This window comes from Oncorhynchus masou, chromosome 8 (assembly GCF_036934945.1).
Source record: "Oncorhynchus masou masou isolate Uvic2021 chromosome 8, UVic_Omas_1.1, whole genome shotgun sequence".
Taxonomy (NCBI): domain Eukaryota; kingdom Metazoa; phylum Chordata; class Actinopteri; order Salmoniformes; family Salmonidae; genus Oncorhynchus; species Oncorhynchus masou.
In genome coordinates, this window is record NC_088219.1 from 4,879,965 (window position 1) to 4,894,964 (window position 15,000).

General features: G+C 47.9%; 1 protein-coding gene across 7 annotated transcripts in view; it reads right to left on the reverse strand.

Annotated features, from left to right (window-relative positions):
* synj1 (synaptojanin 1) overlaps positions 1–15,000 on the reverse strand; it is a 108,636-nt gene that overhangs the window by 26,511 nt on the left and 67,125 nt on the right. For all 7 annotated transcript variants that reach the window (XM_064971334.1, XM_064971335.1, XM_064971337.1 and 4 more), the window contains 7 exons: positions 14,327–14,411; positions 13,350–13,490; positions 12,676–12,868; positions 11,983–12,141; positions 5,788–5,944; positions 2,575–2,692; positions 1,614–1,826 (listed from right to left, as the gene is read on the reverse strand). In XM_064971334.1, the coding sequence (XP_064827406.1) occupies positions 1,614–1,826; positions 2,575–2,692; positions 5,788–5,944; positions 11,983–12,141; positions 12,676–12,868; positions 13,350–13,490; positions 14,327–14,411 (1,066 nt within the window). The remainder of the gene's footprint in view (positions 1–1,613; positions 1,827–2,574; positions 2,693–5,787; positions 5,945–11,982; positions 12,142–12,675; positions 12,869–13,349; positions 13,491–14,326; positions 14,412–15,000) is intronic.

Here is a 15,000-nt window from a genome sequence, read left to right on the forward strand (position 1 = left end):
ACCCTCCTGTAGGTTTTAACTCCAACCCTGTTCCTGGAGAGATGAACCTCCTGTAGGTTTTAACTCCAACCCTGTTCCTGGAGAGAGACCCTCCTGTAGGTTTTAACTCCAACTCTGTTCCTGGAGAGAGACCCTCCTGTAGGTTTTAACTCCAACCCTGTTCCTGGAGAGAAACCCTCCTGTAGGTTTTAACTCCAACCCTGTTCCTGGAGAGATAACCTCCTGTAGGTTTTAACTCCAACCCTGTTCCTGGAGAGAAACCCTCCTGTAGGTTTTAACTCCAACCCTGTTCCTGGAGAGAAACCCTCCTGTAGGTTTTAACTCCAACCCTGTTCCTGGAGAGAGACCCTCCTGTAGGTTTTAACTCCAACCCTGTTCCTGGAGAGAAACCCTCCTGTAGGTTTTAACTCCAACCTTGTTCCTGGAGAGAGACCCTCCTGTAGGTTTTAACTCCAACCCTGTTCCTGGAGAGAAACCCTCCTGTAGGTTTTAACTCCAACCCTGTTCCTGGAGAGAGACCCTCCTGTAGGTTTTAACTCCAACCCTGTTCCTGGAGAGAGACCCTCCTGTAGGTTTTAACTCCAACCCTGTTCCTGGAGAGAGACCCTCCTGTAGGTTTTAACTCCAACCCTGTTCCTGGAGAGAGACCCTCCTGTAGGTTTTAACTCCAACCCTGTTCCTGGAGAGAGACCCTCCTGTAGGTTTTAACTCCAACCCTGTTCCTGGAGAGAGAGACCCTCCTGTAGGTTTTAACTCCAACCCTGTTCCTGGAGAGACACCCTCCTGTAGGTTTTAACTCCAACCCTGTTCCTGGAGAGACACCCTCCTGTAGGTTTTAACTCCAACCCTGTTCCTGGGAGAGAGACCCTCCTGTATTTGGGATGCAACCTAGTAGGCTTAAGGGTTAGATGTAGGGTTAGTGGTTAGGTTTAGGTTTAGGGGTCAAGGTCAGGGTTAGTGGTTAGGGGTCAAGGTTAGGTTTAGGGGTCAAGGTAAGGGTTAGTGGTTAGGTTTAGGTTTAGGGGTCAAGGTAAGGGTTAGGTTTAGGGGTCAAGGTAAGGGTTAGTGGTTAGGGGTCAAGGTTAGGTTTAGGGGTCAAGGTAAGGGTTAGTGGTTAGGTTTAGGGGTCAAGGTAAGGGTTAGTGGTTAGGTTTAGGGGTCAAGGTAAGGGTTAGGTTTAGGGGTCAAGGTAAGGGTTAGTGGATAGGTTTAGGGGTCAAGGTAAGGGTTAGTGGTTAGGTTTAGGGGTCAAGGTAAGGGTTAGGTTTAGGGGTCAAGGTAAGGGTTAGTGGATAGGTTTAGGGGTCAAGGGTTAGTGGTTAGGTTTAGGGGTCAAGGTAAGGGTTAGCGGTTAGGTTTAGGGGTCAAGGTAAGGGTTCGTGGTTAGGTTTAGGGGTCAAGGTAAGGGTTCGTGGATAGGTTTAGGGGTTAAGGTAAGGGTTCGTGGTTAGGTTTAGGGGTCAAGGTAAGGGTTAGTGGTTAGGTTTAGGGGTCAAGGTAAGGGTTAGTGGTTAGGTTTAGGGGTCAAGGTAAGGGTTCGTGGTTAGGTTTAGGGGTCAAGGTAAGGGTAAAACATAGCTGTGTGTGTGTGTGTGTGTGTGTATTTCCATCACCTGATGAGGATGACCTCTCCAAACACAGCGAACTTGTCCAGCAGCTCGTCGATGAGCGCGTCGTCAAAGTAGTCATCAGGACCGGAGGAACAGAGTGAGACCAGGATGGTTCCGTCGGGAGGACCCTGCAGGGCGATCACCTCCTTGTACACCTGGTGACGGGCATCTGGATCCACCTCCAGAACATCTATATCCATCACTGCCATCACGGGCCTGGGGAGGGGAGAGGAGTTTAAAGCTATAACCTGTAACCTAGCCTCAGCATGTATCACTGCCATCACGGGCCTGTCGAGGGGAGAGGAGTTTAAAGCTATAACCTATAACCTAGCCTCAGCATCTATCACTGCCATCACAGGCCTGTCGAGGGGAGAGGAGATTAAAGCTATAACCTATAACCTAGCCTCAGCATCTATCACTGCCATCACAGGCCTGTCGAGGGGAGAGGAGATTAAAGCTATAACCTATAACCTAGCCTCAACATGCATCACAGGCCTGGGGAGAGGAGTTTAAAGCTATAACCTATAACCTAGCCTCAACATGCATCACAGGCCTGGGGAGAGGAGTTTAAAGCTATAACCTATAACCTAGCCTCAACATGCATCACAGGCCTGGGGAGAGGAGTTTAAAGCTATAACCTAGCCTCAACATGCATCACAGGCCTGGGGAGAGGAGTTTAAAGCTATAACCTAGCCTCAACATGCATCACAGGCCTGGGGAGAGGAGATTAAAGCTATAACCTAGCCTCAACATGCATCACAGGCCTGGCTACACACCGAGATGAGGAGACCAGTTAGACGGTGCTCGTCTGATCAGAGGTCTTGAGCTCAGCCCTGACGTAGTGTTTCAGAGTCCTGTGTGTGTGTGTGTGTGTGTGTGTGAGTTACCTGTGATCAGAGGTCTTGAGCTCAGCCCTCCCATAGTGTTTCAGAGTCCTGTGTGTGTGTGTGTGTGTGTGAGTTACCTGTGATCAGAGGTCTTGAGCTCAGCCCTCCCGTAGTATTTCAGCTTCCCAGGGCTCCAGGGGTACTGCTGCTGTTCCTCTGCTTCTCCCACTGGGCCGACCATGTTCATCTCCTCCGCTACACACACACACACACACACACACACACACACACACACACACACACACACACACACTTCCAGTAAACTTGTACTGTATGTTAAAAACTCAGAGCATGGCTGCTTTATCCTTGACTACCAATCCAACCATTTAAACCAGTGAGACGGACCAGACATCCTCCCACACTACCAATCCGACCATTTAAACCAGTGAGACGGACCAGACATCCTCCCACACTACCAATCCGACCATTTAAACCAGTGAGACGGACCAGACATCCTCCCACACTACCAATCCGACCATTTAAACCAGTGAGACGGACCAGACATCCTCCCACACTACCAATCCGACCATTTAAACCAGTGAGACGGACCAGACATCCTCCCACACTACCAATCCGACCATTTAAACCAGTGAGACGGACCAGACATCCTCCCACACTACCAATCCGACCATTTAAACCAGTGAGACGGACCAGACATCCTCCCACACTACCAATCCGACCATTTAAACCAGTGAGACGGACCAGACATCCTCCCACACTACCAATCCGACCATTTAAACCAGTGAGACGGACCAGACATCCTCCCACACTACCAATCCGACCATTTAAACCAGTGAGACGGACCAGACATCCTCCCACACTACCAATCCTACCATTTAAACCAGTGAGACGGACCAGACATCCTCCCACACTACCAATCCGACCATTTAAACCAGTGAGACGGACCAGACATCCTCCCACACTACCAATCCGACCATTTAAACCAGTGAGACGGACCAGACATCCTCCCACACTACCAATCCGACCATTTAAACCAGTGAGACGGACCAGACATCCTCCCACACTACCAATCCGACCATTTAAACCAGTGAGACGGACCAGACATCCTCCCACACTACCAATCCGACCATTTAAACCAGTGAGACGGACCAGACATCCTCCCACACTACCAATCCGACCATTTAAACCAGTGAGACGGACCAGACATCCTCCCACACTACCAATCCGACCATTTAAACCAGTGAGACGGACCAGACTTCCTCCCACACTACCAATTCAACCATTTAAACCAGTGAGACGGACCAGACATCCTCCCACACTACCAATCCGACCATTTAAACCAGTGAGACGGACCAGACATCCTCCCACACTACCAATCCAACCATTTAAACCAGTGAGACGGACCAGACATCCTCCCACACTACCAATCCGACCATTTAAACCAGTGAGACGGACCAGACATCCTCCCACACTACCAATCCGACCATTTAAACCAGTGAGACGGACCAGACATCCTCCCACACTACCAATCCGACCATTTAAACCAGTGAGACGGACCAGACATCCTCCCACACTACCAATCCGACCATTTAAACCAGTGAGACGGACCAGACATCCTCCCACACTACCAATCCGACCATTTAAACCAGTGAGACGGACCAGACATCCTCCCACACTACCAATCCGACCATTTAAACCAGTGAGACGGACCAGACATCCTCCCACACTACCAATCCGACCATTTAAACCAGTGAGACGGACCAGACATCCTCCCACACTACCAATCCGACCATTTAAACCAGTGAGACGGACCAGACATCCTCCCACACTACCAATCCTACCATTTAAACCAGTGAGACGGACCAGACATCCTCCCACACTACCAATCCGACCATTTAAACCAGTGAGACGGACCAGACATCCTCCCACACTACCAATCCGACCATTTAAACCAGTGAGACGGACCAGACATCCTCCCACACTACCAATCCGACCATTTAAACCAGTGAGACGGACCAGGCATCCTCCCACACTACCAATCCGACCATTTACACCAGAGAGACGGACCAGACATCCTCCCACACTACCAATCCGACCATTTAAACCAGTGAGACGGACCAGACATCCTCCCACACTACCAATCCGACCATTTAAACCAGTGAGACGGACCAGACATCCTCCCACACTACCAATCCGACCATTTAAACCAGTGAGACGGACCAGACATCCTCCCACACTACCAATCCGACCATTTAAACCAGTGAGACGGACCAGACTTCCTCCCACACTACCAATCCAACCATTTAAACCAGTGAGACGGACCAGACATCCTCCCACACTACCAATCCAACCATTTAAACCAGTGAGATGGACCAGACATCCTCCCACACTACCAATCCAACCATTTAAACCAGTGAGACGGACCAGACATCCTCCCACACTACCAATCCAACCATTTAAACCAGTGAGACGGACCAGACATCCTCCCACACTACCAATCCGAGCATTTAAACCAGTGAGACGGACCAGACATCCTCCCACACTACCAATCCGACCATTTAAACCAGTGAGACGGACCAGACATCCTCCCACACTACCAATCCGACCATTTAAACCAGTGAGACGGACCAGACATCCTCCCACACTACCAATCCGACCATTTAAACCAGTGAGACGGACCAGACATCCTCCCACACTACCAATCCGACCATTTAAACCAGTGAGACGGACCAGACATCCTCCCACACTACCAATCCGACCATTTAAACCAGTGAGACGGACCAGACATCCTCCCACACTACCAATCCGACCATTTAAACTAGTGAGACGGACCAGACATCCTCCCACACTACCAATCCGACCATTTAAACCAGTGAGACGGACCAGACATCCTCCCACACTACCAATCCGACCATTTAAACCAGTGAGACGGACCAGACTTCCTCCCACACTACCAATCCAACCATTTAAACCAGTGAGACGGATCAGACATCCTCCCACACTACCAATCCAACCATTTAAACCAGTGAGATGGACCAGACATCCTCCCACACTACCAATCCAACCATTTAAACCAGTGAGACGGACCAGACATCCTCCCACACTACCAATCCAACCATTTAAACCAGTGAGATGGACCAGACATCCTCCCACACTACCAATCCAACCATTTAAACCAGTGAGATGGACCAGACATCCTCCCACACTACCAATCCAACCATTTAAACCAGTGAGACGGACCAGACATCCTCCCACACTACCAATCCGACCATTTAAACCAGTGAGACGGACCAGACATCCTCCCACACTACCAATCCGACCTCTCTCACCAGTCTTGTCGAAGTTCCACTTCCTCCTCTTCCATAGGCAGCGGTCGGTCCAGGCGGGGGTACGACACTTCTCACTGGTGTCATAGTCGTCTGAGAACAGGTCGTACTTATAGGTGGGAGCAAAGTCCAAATTGCCCTCGATGAACCCACGGAACACCTAGAGGAGGAGACAGGACAGAGAGGAGTTAGAGACTGCCTCAAACCAAGACTGAACCCACGGAACACCTAGAGGAGGAGACAGGACAGAGAGGAGTTAGACACTACCTCAAACCAAGACTGAACCCACAGAACACCTAGAGGAGGAGACAAGACAGAGAGGAGTTAGAGACTGCCTCAAACCAAGACTGAACCCACAGAACACCCAGAGGAGGAGACAAGACAGAGAGGAGTTAGAGACTGCCTCAAACCAAGTCTGAACCCACAGAACACCCAGAGGAGGAGACAAGACAGAGAGGAGTTAGAGACTGCCTCAAACCAAGACTGAACCCACAGAACACCTAGAGGAGGAGACAGGACAGAGAGGAGTTAGAGACTGCCTCAAACCAAGACTGAACCCTAGGAAAACCTAGAGGAGGAGACAAGACAGAGAGGAGTTAGAGACTACCTCAAACCAAGACTGAACCCACAGAACACCTAGAGGAGGAGACAAGACAGAGAGGAGTTAGAGACTGCCTCAAACCAAGACTGAACCCACAGAACACCCAGAGGAGACAGGACAGAGAGGAGTTAGAGACTGCCTCAAACCAAGACTGAACCCACAGAACACCTAGAGGAGACAGGACAGAGAGGAGTTAGAGACTGCCTCAAACCAAGACTGAACCCACAGAACACCTAGAGGAGACAGGACAGAGAGGAGTTAGAGACTGCCTCAAACCAAGACTGAACCCACAGAACACCTAGAGGAGGAGACAGGACAGAGAGGAGTTAGAGACTGCCTCAAACCAAGACTGAACCCACAGAACACCTAGAGGAGACAGGACAGAGAGGAGTTAGAGACTGCCTCAAACCAAGACTGAACCCACGGAACACCTAGAGGAGACAGGACAGAGAGGAGTTAGAGACTGCCTCAAACCAAGACTGAACCCACGGAACACCTAGAGGAGACAGGACAGAGAGGAGTTCGACACTGACTGATCCCACAGAACACCTAGACAGGGTTAGGGTTAGAGGAGGCAGCGGTAGAGGTTAGACAGCTCAGAAAGACCTCTTAGGGCCGGGTTGGATTATGTTGTATGGCTGTTGGTTGTATGGGTCATCAAAAGGGTTACAGAGGGAGGGTATAAGTTTACCAGTAAACTACCAGAATTCTGGTAACTTTCAAGAAATATTACGACATTTTATCAGATGACATCTAGTGGCCTGGTGTTAGGTAGATCAGATTATCACAGGTGTCTATAATTATCGCTGCCCCCCCGTGCAGCCTTATCACATATAAAATATATAAAACAACCAAATATGAAGAAAAAAAACAGTGAATACCATTGGTGTTAAATATTAAGGTTTCATTTTTGTTGTAAATGTTTTGGGGCCAAACTGGTGGCAGTTGAAGATAATATTTGGAAGAGTTCCAGAGTTAATTGAAAATAACCCCATTGTTGATTAGATGCGTTTTTCATTAATTAGACCAATTTCTCATGAACCATCTGGTCTGTCTACTAGAAACTCATGAACTATCCGGTCTGTCTACTAGAAACTCATGAACCATCCGGTCTGTCTACTAGAAACTCATGAACCATCCGGTCTGTCTACTAGAAACTCATGAACCATCCGGTCTGTCTACTAGAAACTCATGAACCATCTGGTCTGTCTACTAGAAACTCATGAACCATCTGGTCTGTCTACTAGAAACTACTGGACACAGATATAACAATTTTTTTATACTATATATGAATAGATTTTGTTTTTACAAGGCATTCAAGTATAAATGACCAAAGTTACCATAGATTACCTGTTAATTGCCAAAATGACTGAAGATTCTGGTAACTTTGGTAAATTACCCGTAGATGTACTAGACTTAGGGCAAAAATATAAATGGGGTTTTCAAGCTTTTTCTTCTAATCGGGTTTTTCGTTCTTCTGAATCTGGAGGGTAAATGCCACCAGTAGATGGCGATGTTTCAAAAAGGCCTGGCTGGTGTATCACTATCGATACCTATTAGCAAGCTAACAAGGGAAGAAATCTGAGAGCGTGAACCAATAGGTGAGAACAATGGCTGCAGCAAAAGATGAAGCCCTGTTTGTTTTGAGGTAAAGCCCCGTTTGGGATTGCTTTGGAGGTAAAGCCCTTGTTTGCGATTGTTTTGGAGGTAAAGCCCTTGTTTGCGATTGTTTTGGAGGTAAAGCCCTTGTTTGCGATTGTTTTGGAGGTAAAGCCCTTGTTTGCGATTGTTTTGGAGGTAAAGCCCTTGTTTGCGATTGTTTTGGAGGTAAAGCCCTTGTTTGCGATTGTTTTGGAGGTAAAGCCCTTGTTTGCGATTGCTTTGGAGGTAAAAACCCTTGTTTGCGATTGTTTTGAGAACACTGTTTGGAAAGAACAAAAGCATAATGTATTGTAGTGTCAGAAGAAGGCAGCGTGTGGAACAAAGGTAAAAAATGGAAAGTTCAAAGTTCATCTGAACAGCGTCCGCAAAGAATCACAGAAACCCATCAGAGGATGAAGACGAGGTGACAGAGAGCAGGTATTAGTCGCAGCAGCACGCCAACGTCAGGAGAAGAGCTGGACACATGGCAACCACTGTTTCATTTATTCATCCGGTCTGACAAGTCCACGGGACTGTGCGATGAGCCAGCCTTCAGAAAACGTCTACCAAACACTTGATCAAACATGTTTGAAATCCTGGCGTTGCCAGAGTAAACGGGTTGACTGCTTTGCAGATGGATACAGCAAACCCAGAAAGTGAAGGAGATTCTTAGAGGCAAAATAAAAAAATAACCCTTGTGTAGACAGATGGAGCAGGAAAGGGAAGGGAAAGGGGTACAACCTGGTCAGTTGTACAAATGAATGAATTCAAACTAAACGTGTCGTCTGTATTTACCCCGACCGCACTGAATCAGAGAACCGCGGAGGGCTGCCTTCATCAACATCCGTGACATCGGTCCCCAGGGGGGGAACTTGTTGTTGGGGGTTTACTGCTTTGCTTGAGGGCAGATTTGTTCCACCTTGCCGGTTCTGGTATTTGAAACCAGTGACCTTTTGGCCCAACTCAAGGACCGACTGATTTATTTCTGGGCATATCATTCTGCTTCAATCACCCCTCCTCCAACAAGGACCGACTGATTTATTTCTGGGTATATTATATTCTAATTCAATCACCCCTCCTCCAACAAGGAGTGACTGATTTATTTCTGGGCATATCATTCTGCTTCAATCACCCCTCCTCCAACAAGGACCGACTGATTTATTTCTGGGCATATCATTCTGCTTCAAACACCCATCCTCCAACAAGGCACAGCATGTGTTGCTCAAACCTCCATGGGATTTATCGGAGAGGTAATTGACGGGACATAGCAGAGGAAAAGGTCCTACTTGTAATAACTGGCAACGAGAGCGAACGTAGTTAAGGCAATCAAGCCATTACAGAAGAGACCAGAGATAATACACGTGACCAACATCAACCAGAGATAATACGCCTGACCAACATCAACCAGAGATAATACGCGTGACCAACATCAACCAGAGATAATACACGTGACCAACATCAACCAGAGATAATACGCCTGACCAACATCAACCAGAGATAATACGCCTGGCCAACAACCAGAGATAATACGCGTGACCAACATCAACTAGAGATAATACGCCCGGCCAACATCAACCAGAGATAATACGCCTGACCAACATCAACCAGAGATAATACGCCTGACCAACATCAACCAGAGATAATACGCCTGGCCAACAACAACCAGAGATAATACGCGTGACCAACATCAACCAGAGATAATACGCCTGACCAACAACCAGAGATAATACGCCTGACCAACATCAACCAGAGATAATACGCGTGGCCAACATCAACCAGAGATAATACGCGTGGCCAACATCAACCTGAGATAATACGCGTGACCAACATCAACTAGAGATAATACGCCTGGTCAACATCAACCAGAGATAATACGCCTGGCCAACAACCAGAGATAATACGCGTGACCAACATCAACCAGAGATAATACGCGTGACCAACATCAACCAGAGATAATACGCCTGGCCAACATCAACCAGAGATAATACGCCTGGCCAACAACCAGAGATAATACGCCTGGCCAACAACCAGAGATAATACGCCCGGCCAACATCAACCAGAGATAATACGCGTGACCAACATCAACTAGAGATAATACGCCTGGTCAACATCAACCAGAGATAATACGCCTGACCAACATCAACCTGAGATAATACGCGTGACCAACATCAACCAGAGATAATACGCGTGACCAACATCAACTAGAGATAATACGCCTGGCCATCAACCAGAGATAATACGCGTGACCAACATCAACCAGAGATAATACGCGTGACCAACATCAACTAGAGATAATACGCCTGGCCATCAACCAGAGATAATACGCCTGGCCAACATCAACCAGAGATAATACGCGTGACCAACATCAACTAGAGATAATACGCCTGGCCATCAACCAGAGATAATACGCCTGGCCAACATCAACCAGAGATAATACGCGTGACCAACAACCAGAGATAATACGCGTGACCAACAACCAGAGATAATACGCGTGACCAACATCAACCTGAGATAATACGCCTGACCAACATCAACCTGAGATAATACGCGTGACCAACATCAACCAGAGATAATACGCGTGACCAACATCAACTAGAGATAATACGCCTGGTCAACATCAACCAGAGATAATACGCGTGACCAACATCAACCAGAGATAATACGCGTGACCAACATCAACTAGAGATAATACGCCTGGCCATCAACCAGAGATAATACGCGTGACCAACATCAACCAGAGATAATACGCCTGGCCAACATCAACCAGAGATAATACGCGTGACCAACATCAACCAGAGATAATACGCCTGGCCAACATCAACCAGAGATAATACGCGTGACCAACATCAACCAGAGATAATACGCCTGGCCAACATCAACCAGAGATAATACGCGTGACCAACATCAACCAGAGATAATACGCCTGGCCATCAACCAGAGATAATACGCCTGGCCAACATCAACCAGAGATAATACGCCTGGCCAACATCAACTAGAGATAATACGCGTGACCAACATCAACCAGAGATAATACGCGTGACCAACATCAACCAGAGATAATACGCCTGGCCAACATCAACCAGAGATAATACGTGTGACCAACATCAACCAGAGATAATACGCGTGACCAACATCAACCAGAGATAATACGCGTGACCAACATCAACCAGAGATAATACGCCTGGCCAACATCAACCAGAGATAATACGCCTGACCAACAACCAGAGATAATACGCCTGGCCAACATCAACCAGAGATAATACGCGTGACCAACATCAACCAGAGATAATACGCGTGACCAACATCAACCAGAGATAATACGCCTGGCCAACATCAAACAGAGATAATACGCGTGACCAACATCAACCAGAGATAATACGCCTGGCCAACAACCAGAGATAATACGCCTGGCCAACATCAACCAGAGATAATACGCCTGACCAACAACCAGAGATAATACGCCTGGCCAACATCAACCAGAGATAATACGCGTGACCAACATCAACCTGAGATAATACGCCTGGCCAACAACCAGAGATGGCTTTGGCTTAGAACGGTGAGGCTGAATGTTGGACACCGACAATTATCCTTTTAAATCCAAATTCACATTAAGATAAATTAGGTCTTGTTATTTTAATGTTATGACCTGACCATCATCATGTATTACTGCCTCCCTGACCTATGACCTGACACATAATGTGTTACTGCCCCCATTGACCTATGACCTGACCCATAATGTATTACTGCCCCCCCCCCTCCCTGACCTATGACCTGACCCATCATGTATTACTGCCCCCCCCTCCCCCTCCTGACCTATCATGTATTACTGCCCCCCCCCCTGACCTATGAACTGACCCATAATGTGCTACTGCCCCTTAGTGCCAAGAAGTGACATCCCACAAAGACCCAATAGAAATACAAACTGTGTGTGTGTGTGTGTGTGTGTCTCTCCTTACCAGTCCCTGGTTCTTCTGGTCCACCAGTTGATCCCCGGCAGTCAGGGCTTCCCAGTTCTGTTGTCTGATTAACTCCTTCACTTCCTCGTTGGGCTGACTGATGCGGTAGTTAAAGTCCCCGCACCAGAAGATGTAGTCATGGGAGTAGAGCAGTCTACCCTGGGGGAGAGAAAGGGAGGATTAAACACACACACACACACACACACACACACACACACACACACACACACAGGAGAGAGTAGAGCAGTCTACCCTGGGGGAGAGAAAGGGAGGATTAAACACACACACACACACACACACACAGAGAGTAGAGCAGTCTACCCTGGGGGAGAGAAAGGGAGGATTAAACACACACACACACAGGAGAGAGTAGAGCAGTCTACCCTGGGGGAGAGAGAAAAGGAGGATTAAACACACACACACACACACACACACACACACACACACACACACACACACACACACACACACACACACACACACACACACACACACACACACAGGAGAGAGTAGTAGAGCAGTCTACCCTGGGGGAGAGAGAAAAGGAGGATTAAACACACACACACACACACACACACACACACAGAGAAAAGTTCCATCAAGAAACACATGGGAGAGAAGAGCAGGGAGAAATGTGTTGACATGAGTAAAACATATGTTATTGTGTGTGTGTGTGTGTGTGTGTGTGGTTACCATGGGGAAGGTGAGTTTGCGTGTGATCTCGTTGTAGTCATCGTTCCTCTCCTTGACCTGTGATTGGCCGGCAGCGAAGTGGGAGCAGACGAAACAGATACTGGTCGTATGGAACAGCATGCGGATGGCCACTCCCCCTTTGTTACCTGTGGCTCCGCCCATCCCCGTCTTCACGGTATCCACGGCAACGTCCCTGTCAACCAAACAAACAATACATAAATAGGGGTGCGTTCAGGTGGTTAAATGTTTTCCTAAATTTTCCAATAGTATGTAATGAACAACACGTTTTCCTCAAACTGTTTCTTCAGCGATCTTGGAGGTATGTTTGGTGGAGGTGTGATATGGATGTGACCACATTAAATCGGCCAAAACAATCACTCATACCTGACGTTGGGGGCGTGGTTAGGGATTACCTGACGTAGGGGGCGTGGTGAGGGATTACCTGACGTAGGGGGCGTGGTGAGGGATTACCTGACGTAGGGGGCGTGGTGAGGGATTACCTGACGTAGGGGGCGTGGTGAGGGATTACCTGACGTAGGGGGCGTGGTGAGGGATTACCTGATGTAGGGGGCGTGGTGAGGGATTACCTGATGTAGGGGGCGTGGTGAGGGATTACCTGACGTTGGGGGCGTGGTTAGGGATTACCTGACGTAGGGGGCGTGGTGAGGGATTACCTGATGTAGGGGGCGTGGTGAGGGCGTATGAAGACAAACAGACAGACTCCCACGAGCTGCTCAGATGCCAGCAGGACGTATTTATGATCGCGGGATATGTTCTTCTGCAGCTCTGCAGCCCACAGCTTCTGATTGGTCGTACTGACAAAGGAGAGAGGAGAGGAGAGGGTTAACATACAGACAGAGAGAGAGAGAGAGAGAGAAAGAGAGAGAGTGAAAGAAATAGACTGAGAGAAACAGAGCGAGAGAGAGAAACAGAGAGAGAGAGCGTAATAGACCGAGAGAAACAGAGCGAGAGAGAGAGAGGAAGAGAAACAGAGCGAGAGAGCGAGAAAGAGAAACAGAGCGAGAGAGAGAGAAACAGAGAGAGAGAGAAACAGAGAGAGAGAAACAGAGAGAGAGAAAGAGAAACAGAGAAAGAGAAACAGAGAAAGAGAAACAGAGAGACAGAGAAAGAGAGAAAGAGAAACAGAGAGAAAGAGAAACAGAGAAAGAGAAACAGAGAAAGAGAAACAGAGAAAGAGAAACAGAGAAAGAGAGAGAAAGAGAAACAGAGAGAAAGAGAAAGAGAGAAAGAGAAACAGAGAGAGAGAAAGAGAAACAGAGAGAGAGAAAGAGAAACAGAGAGAGAGAAACAGAGAGACAGAGAGAGACAGAGAGAGACAGAGAGAGAGAAACAGAGAGAGAGAGAAACAGAGAGAGAGAAACAGAGAGAGACAGAGAGAGACAGAGAGAGAGAAACAGAGAGAGAGAAACAGAGAGAAACAGAGAGAAACAGAGAGAGAGAGAAACAGAGAGAAACAGAGAGAGAGAAACAGAGAGAGACAGAGAGAGAGAAACAGAGAGAGAGACAGAGAGAGAGAAACAGAGAGAGACAGAGAGAAACAGAGAGAAACAGAGAGAGACAGAGAGAGACAGAGAGAGACAGAGAGAAACAGAGAGAGACAGAGAGAGAGAAACAGAGAGAGAGTGTGTACCTGGCACTGACGATGTTACCAGCATTCAACTCCACCATCTCCTCAAAGCCGATGGCAAAGATATCTGGTGGGTTGGCTCTACTGTCTGCAGAGAGAACAGACAATATTCAGTTCTGTACTAATGAACAGGCTCTATCTGATATTCAGTTCGATACTAGTACTGGCCCCTAATCCAGGAATAACCAAAAACACAGCCCAAACCTGAGGTTTTCAAACCTCTCCCTCAGGGGTGTTCAAACCTCTCCTCGGGGGTGTTCAAACCTCTCCTCGGGGGTGTTCAAACCTCTCCTCAGGGACCACCAGCCGTTCCATGTATCTGACCTATTCCAGAACAGGCCCCCCTGATTCAACTTGTCAACTCATCCTCCTCAACCCCATGACTAGATGAATCAGGGTGAACAACATCCTCAACCCCATGACTAAGATGAATCAGGGTGAACAACATCCTCAACCCCATGACTAAGGTGAATCAGGGTGAACAACATCCTCAACCCCATGACTAAGGTGAATCAGGGTGAACAACATCCTCAACCCCATGACTAAGGTGAATCAGGGTGAACAACATCCTCAACCCCATGACTAGATGAATCAGGGTGAACAACATCCTCAACCCCATGACTAAGGTGAATGTAAGTCGCTCTGGATAAGAGCGTCTGCTAAATGACTTAAATGTA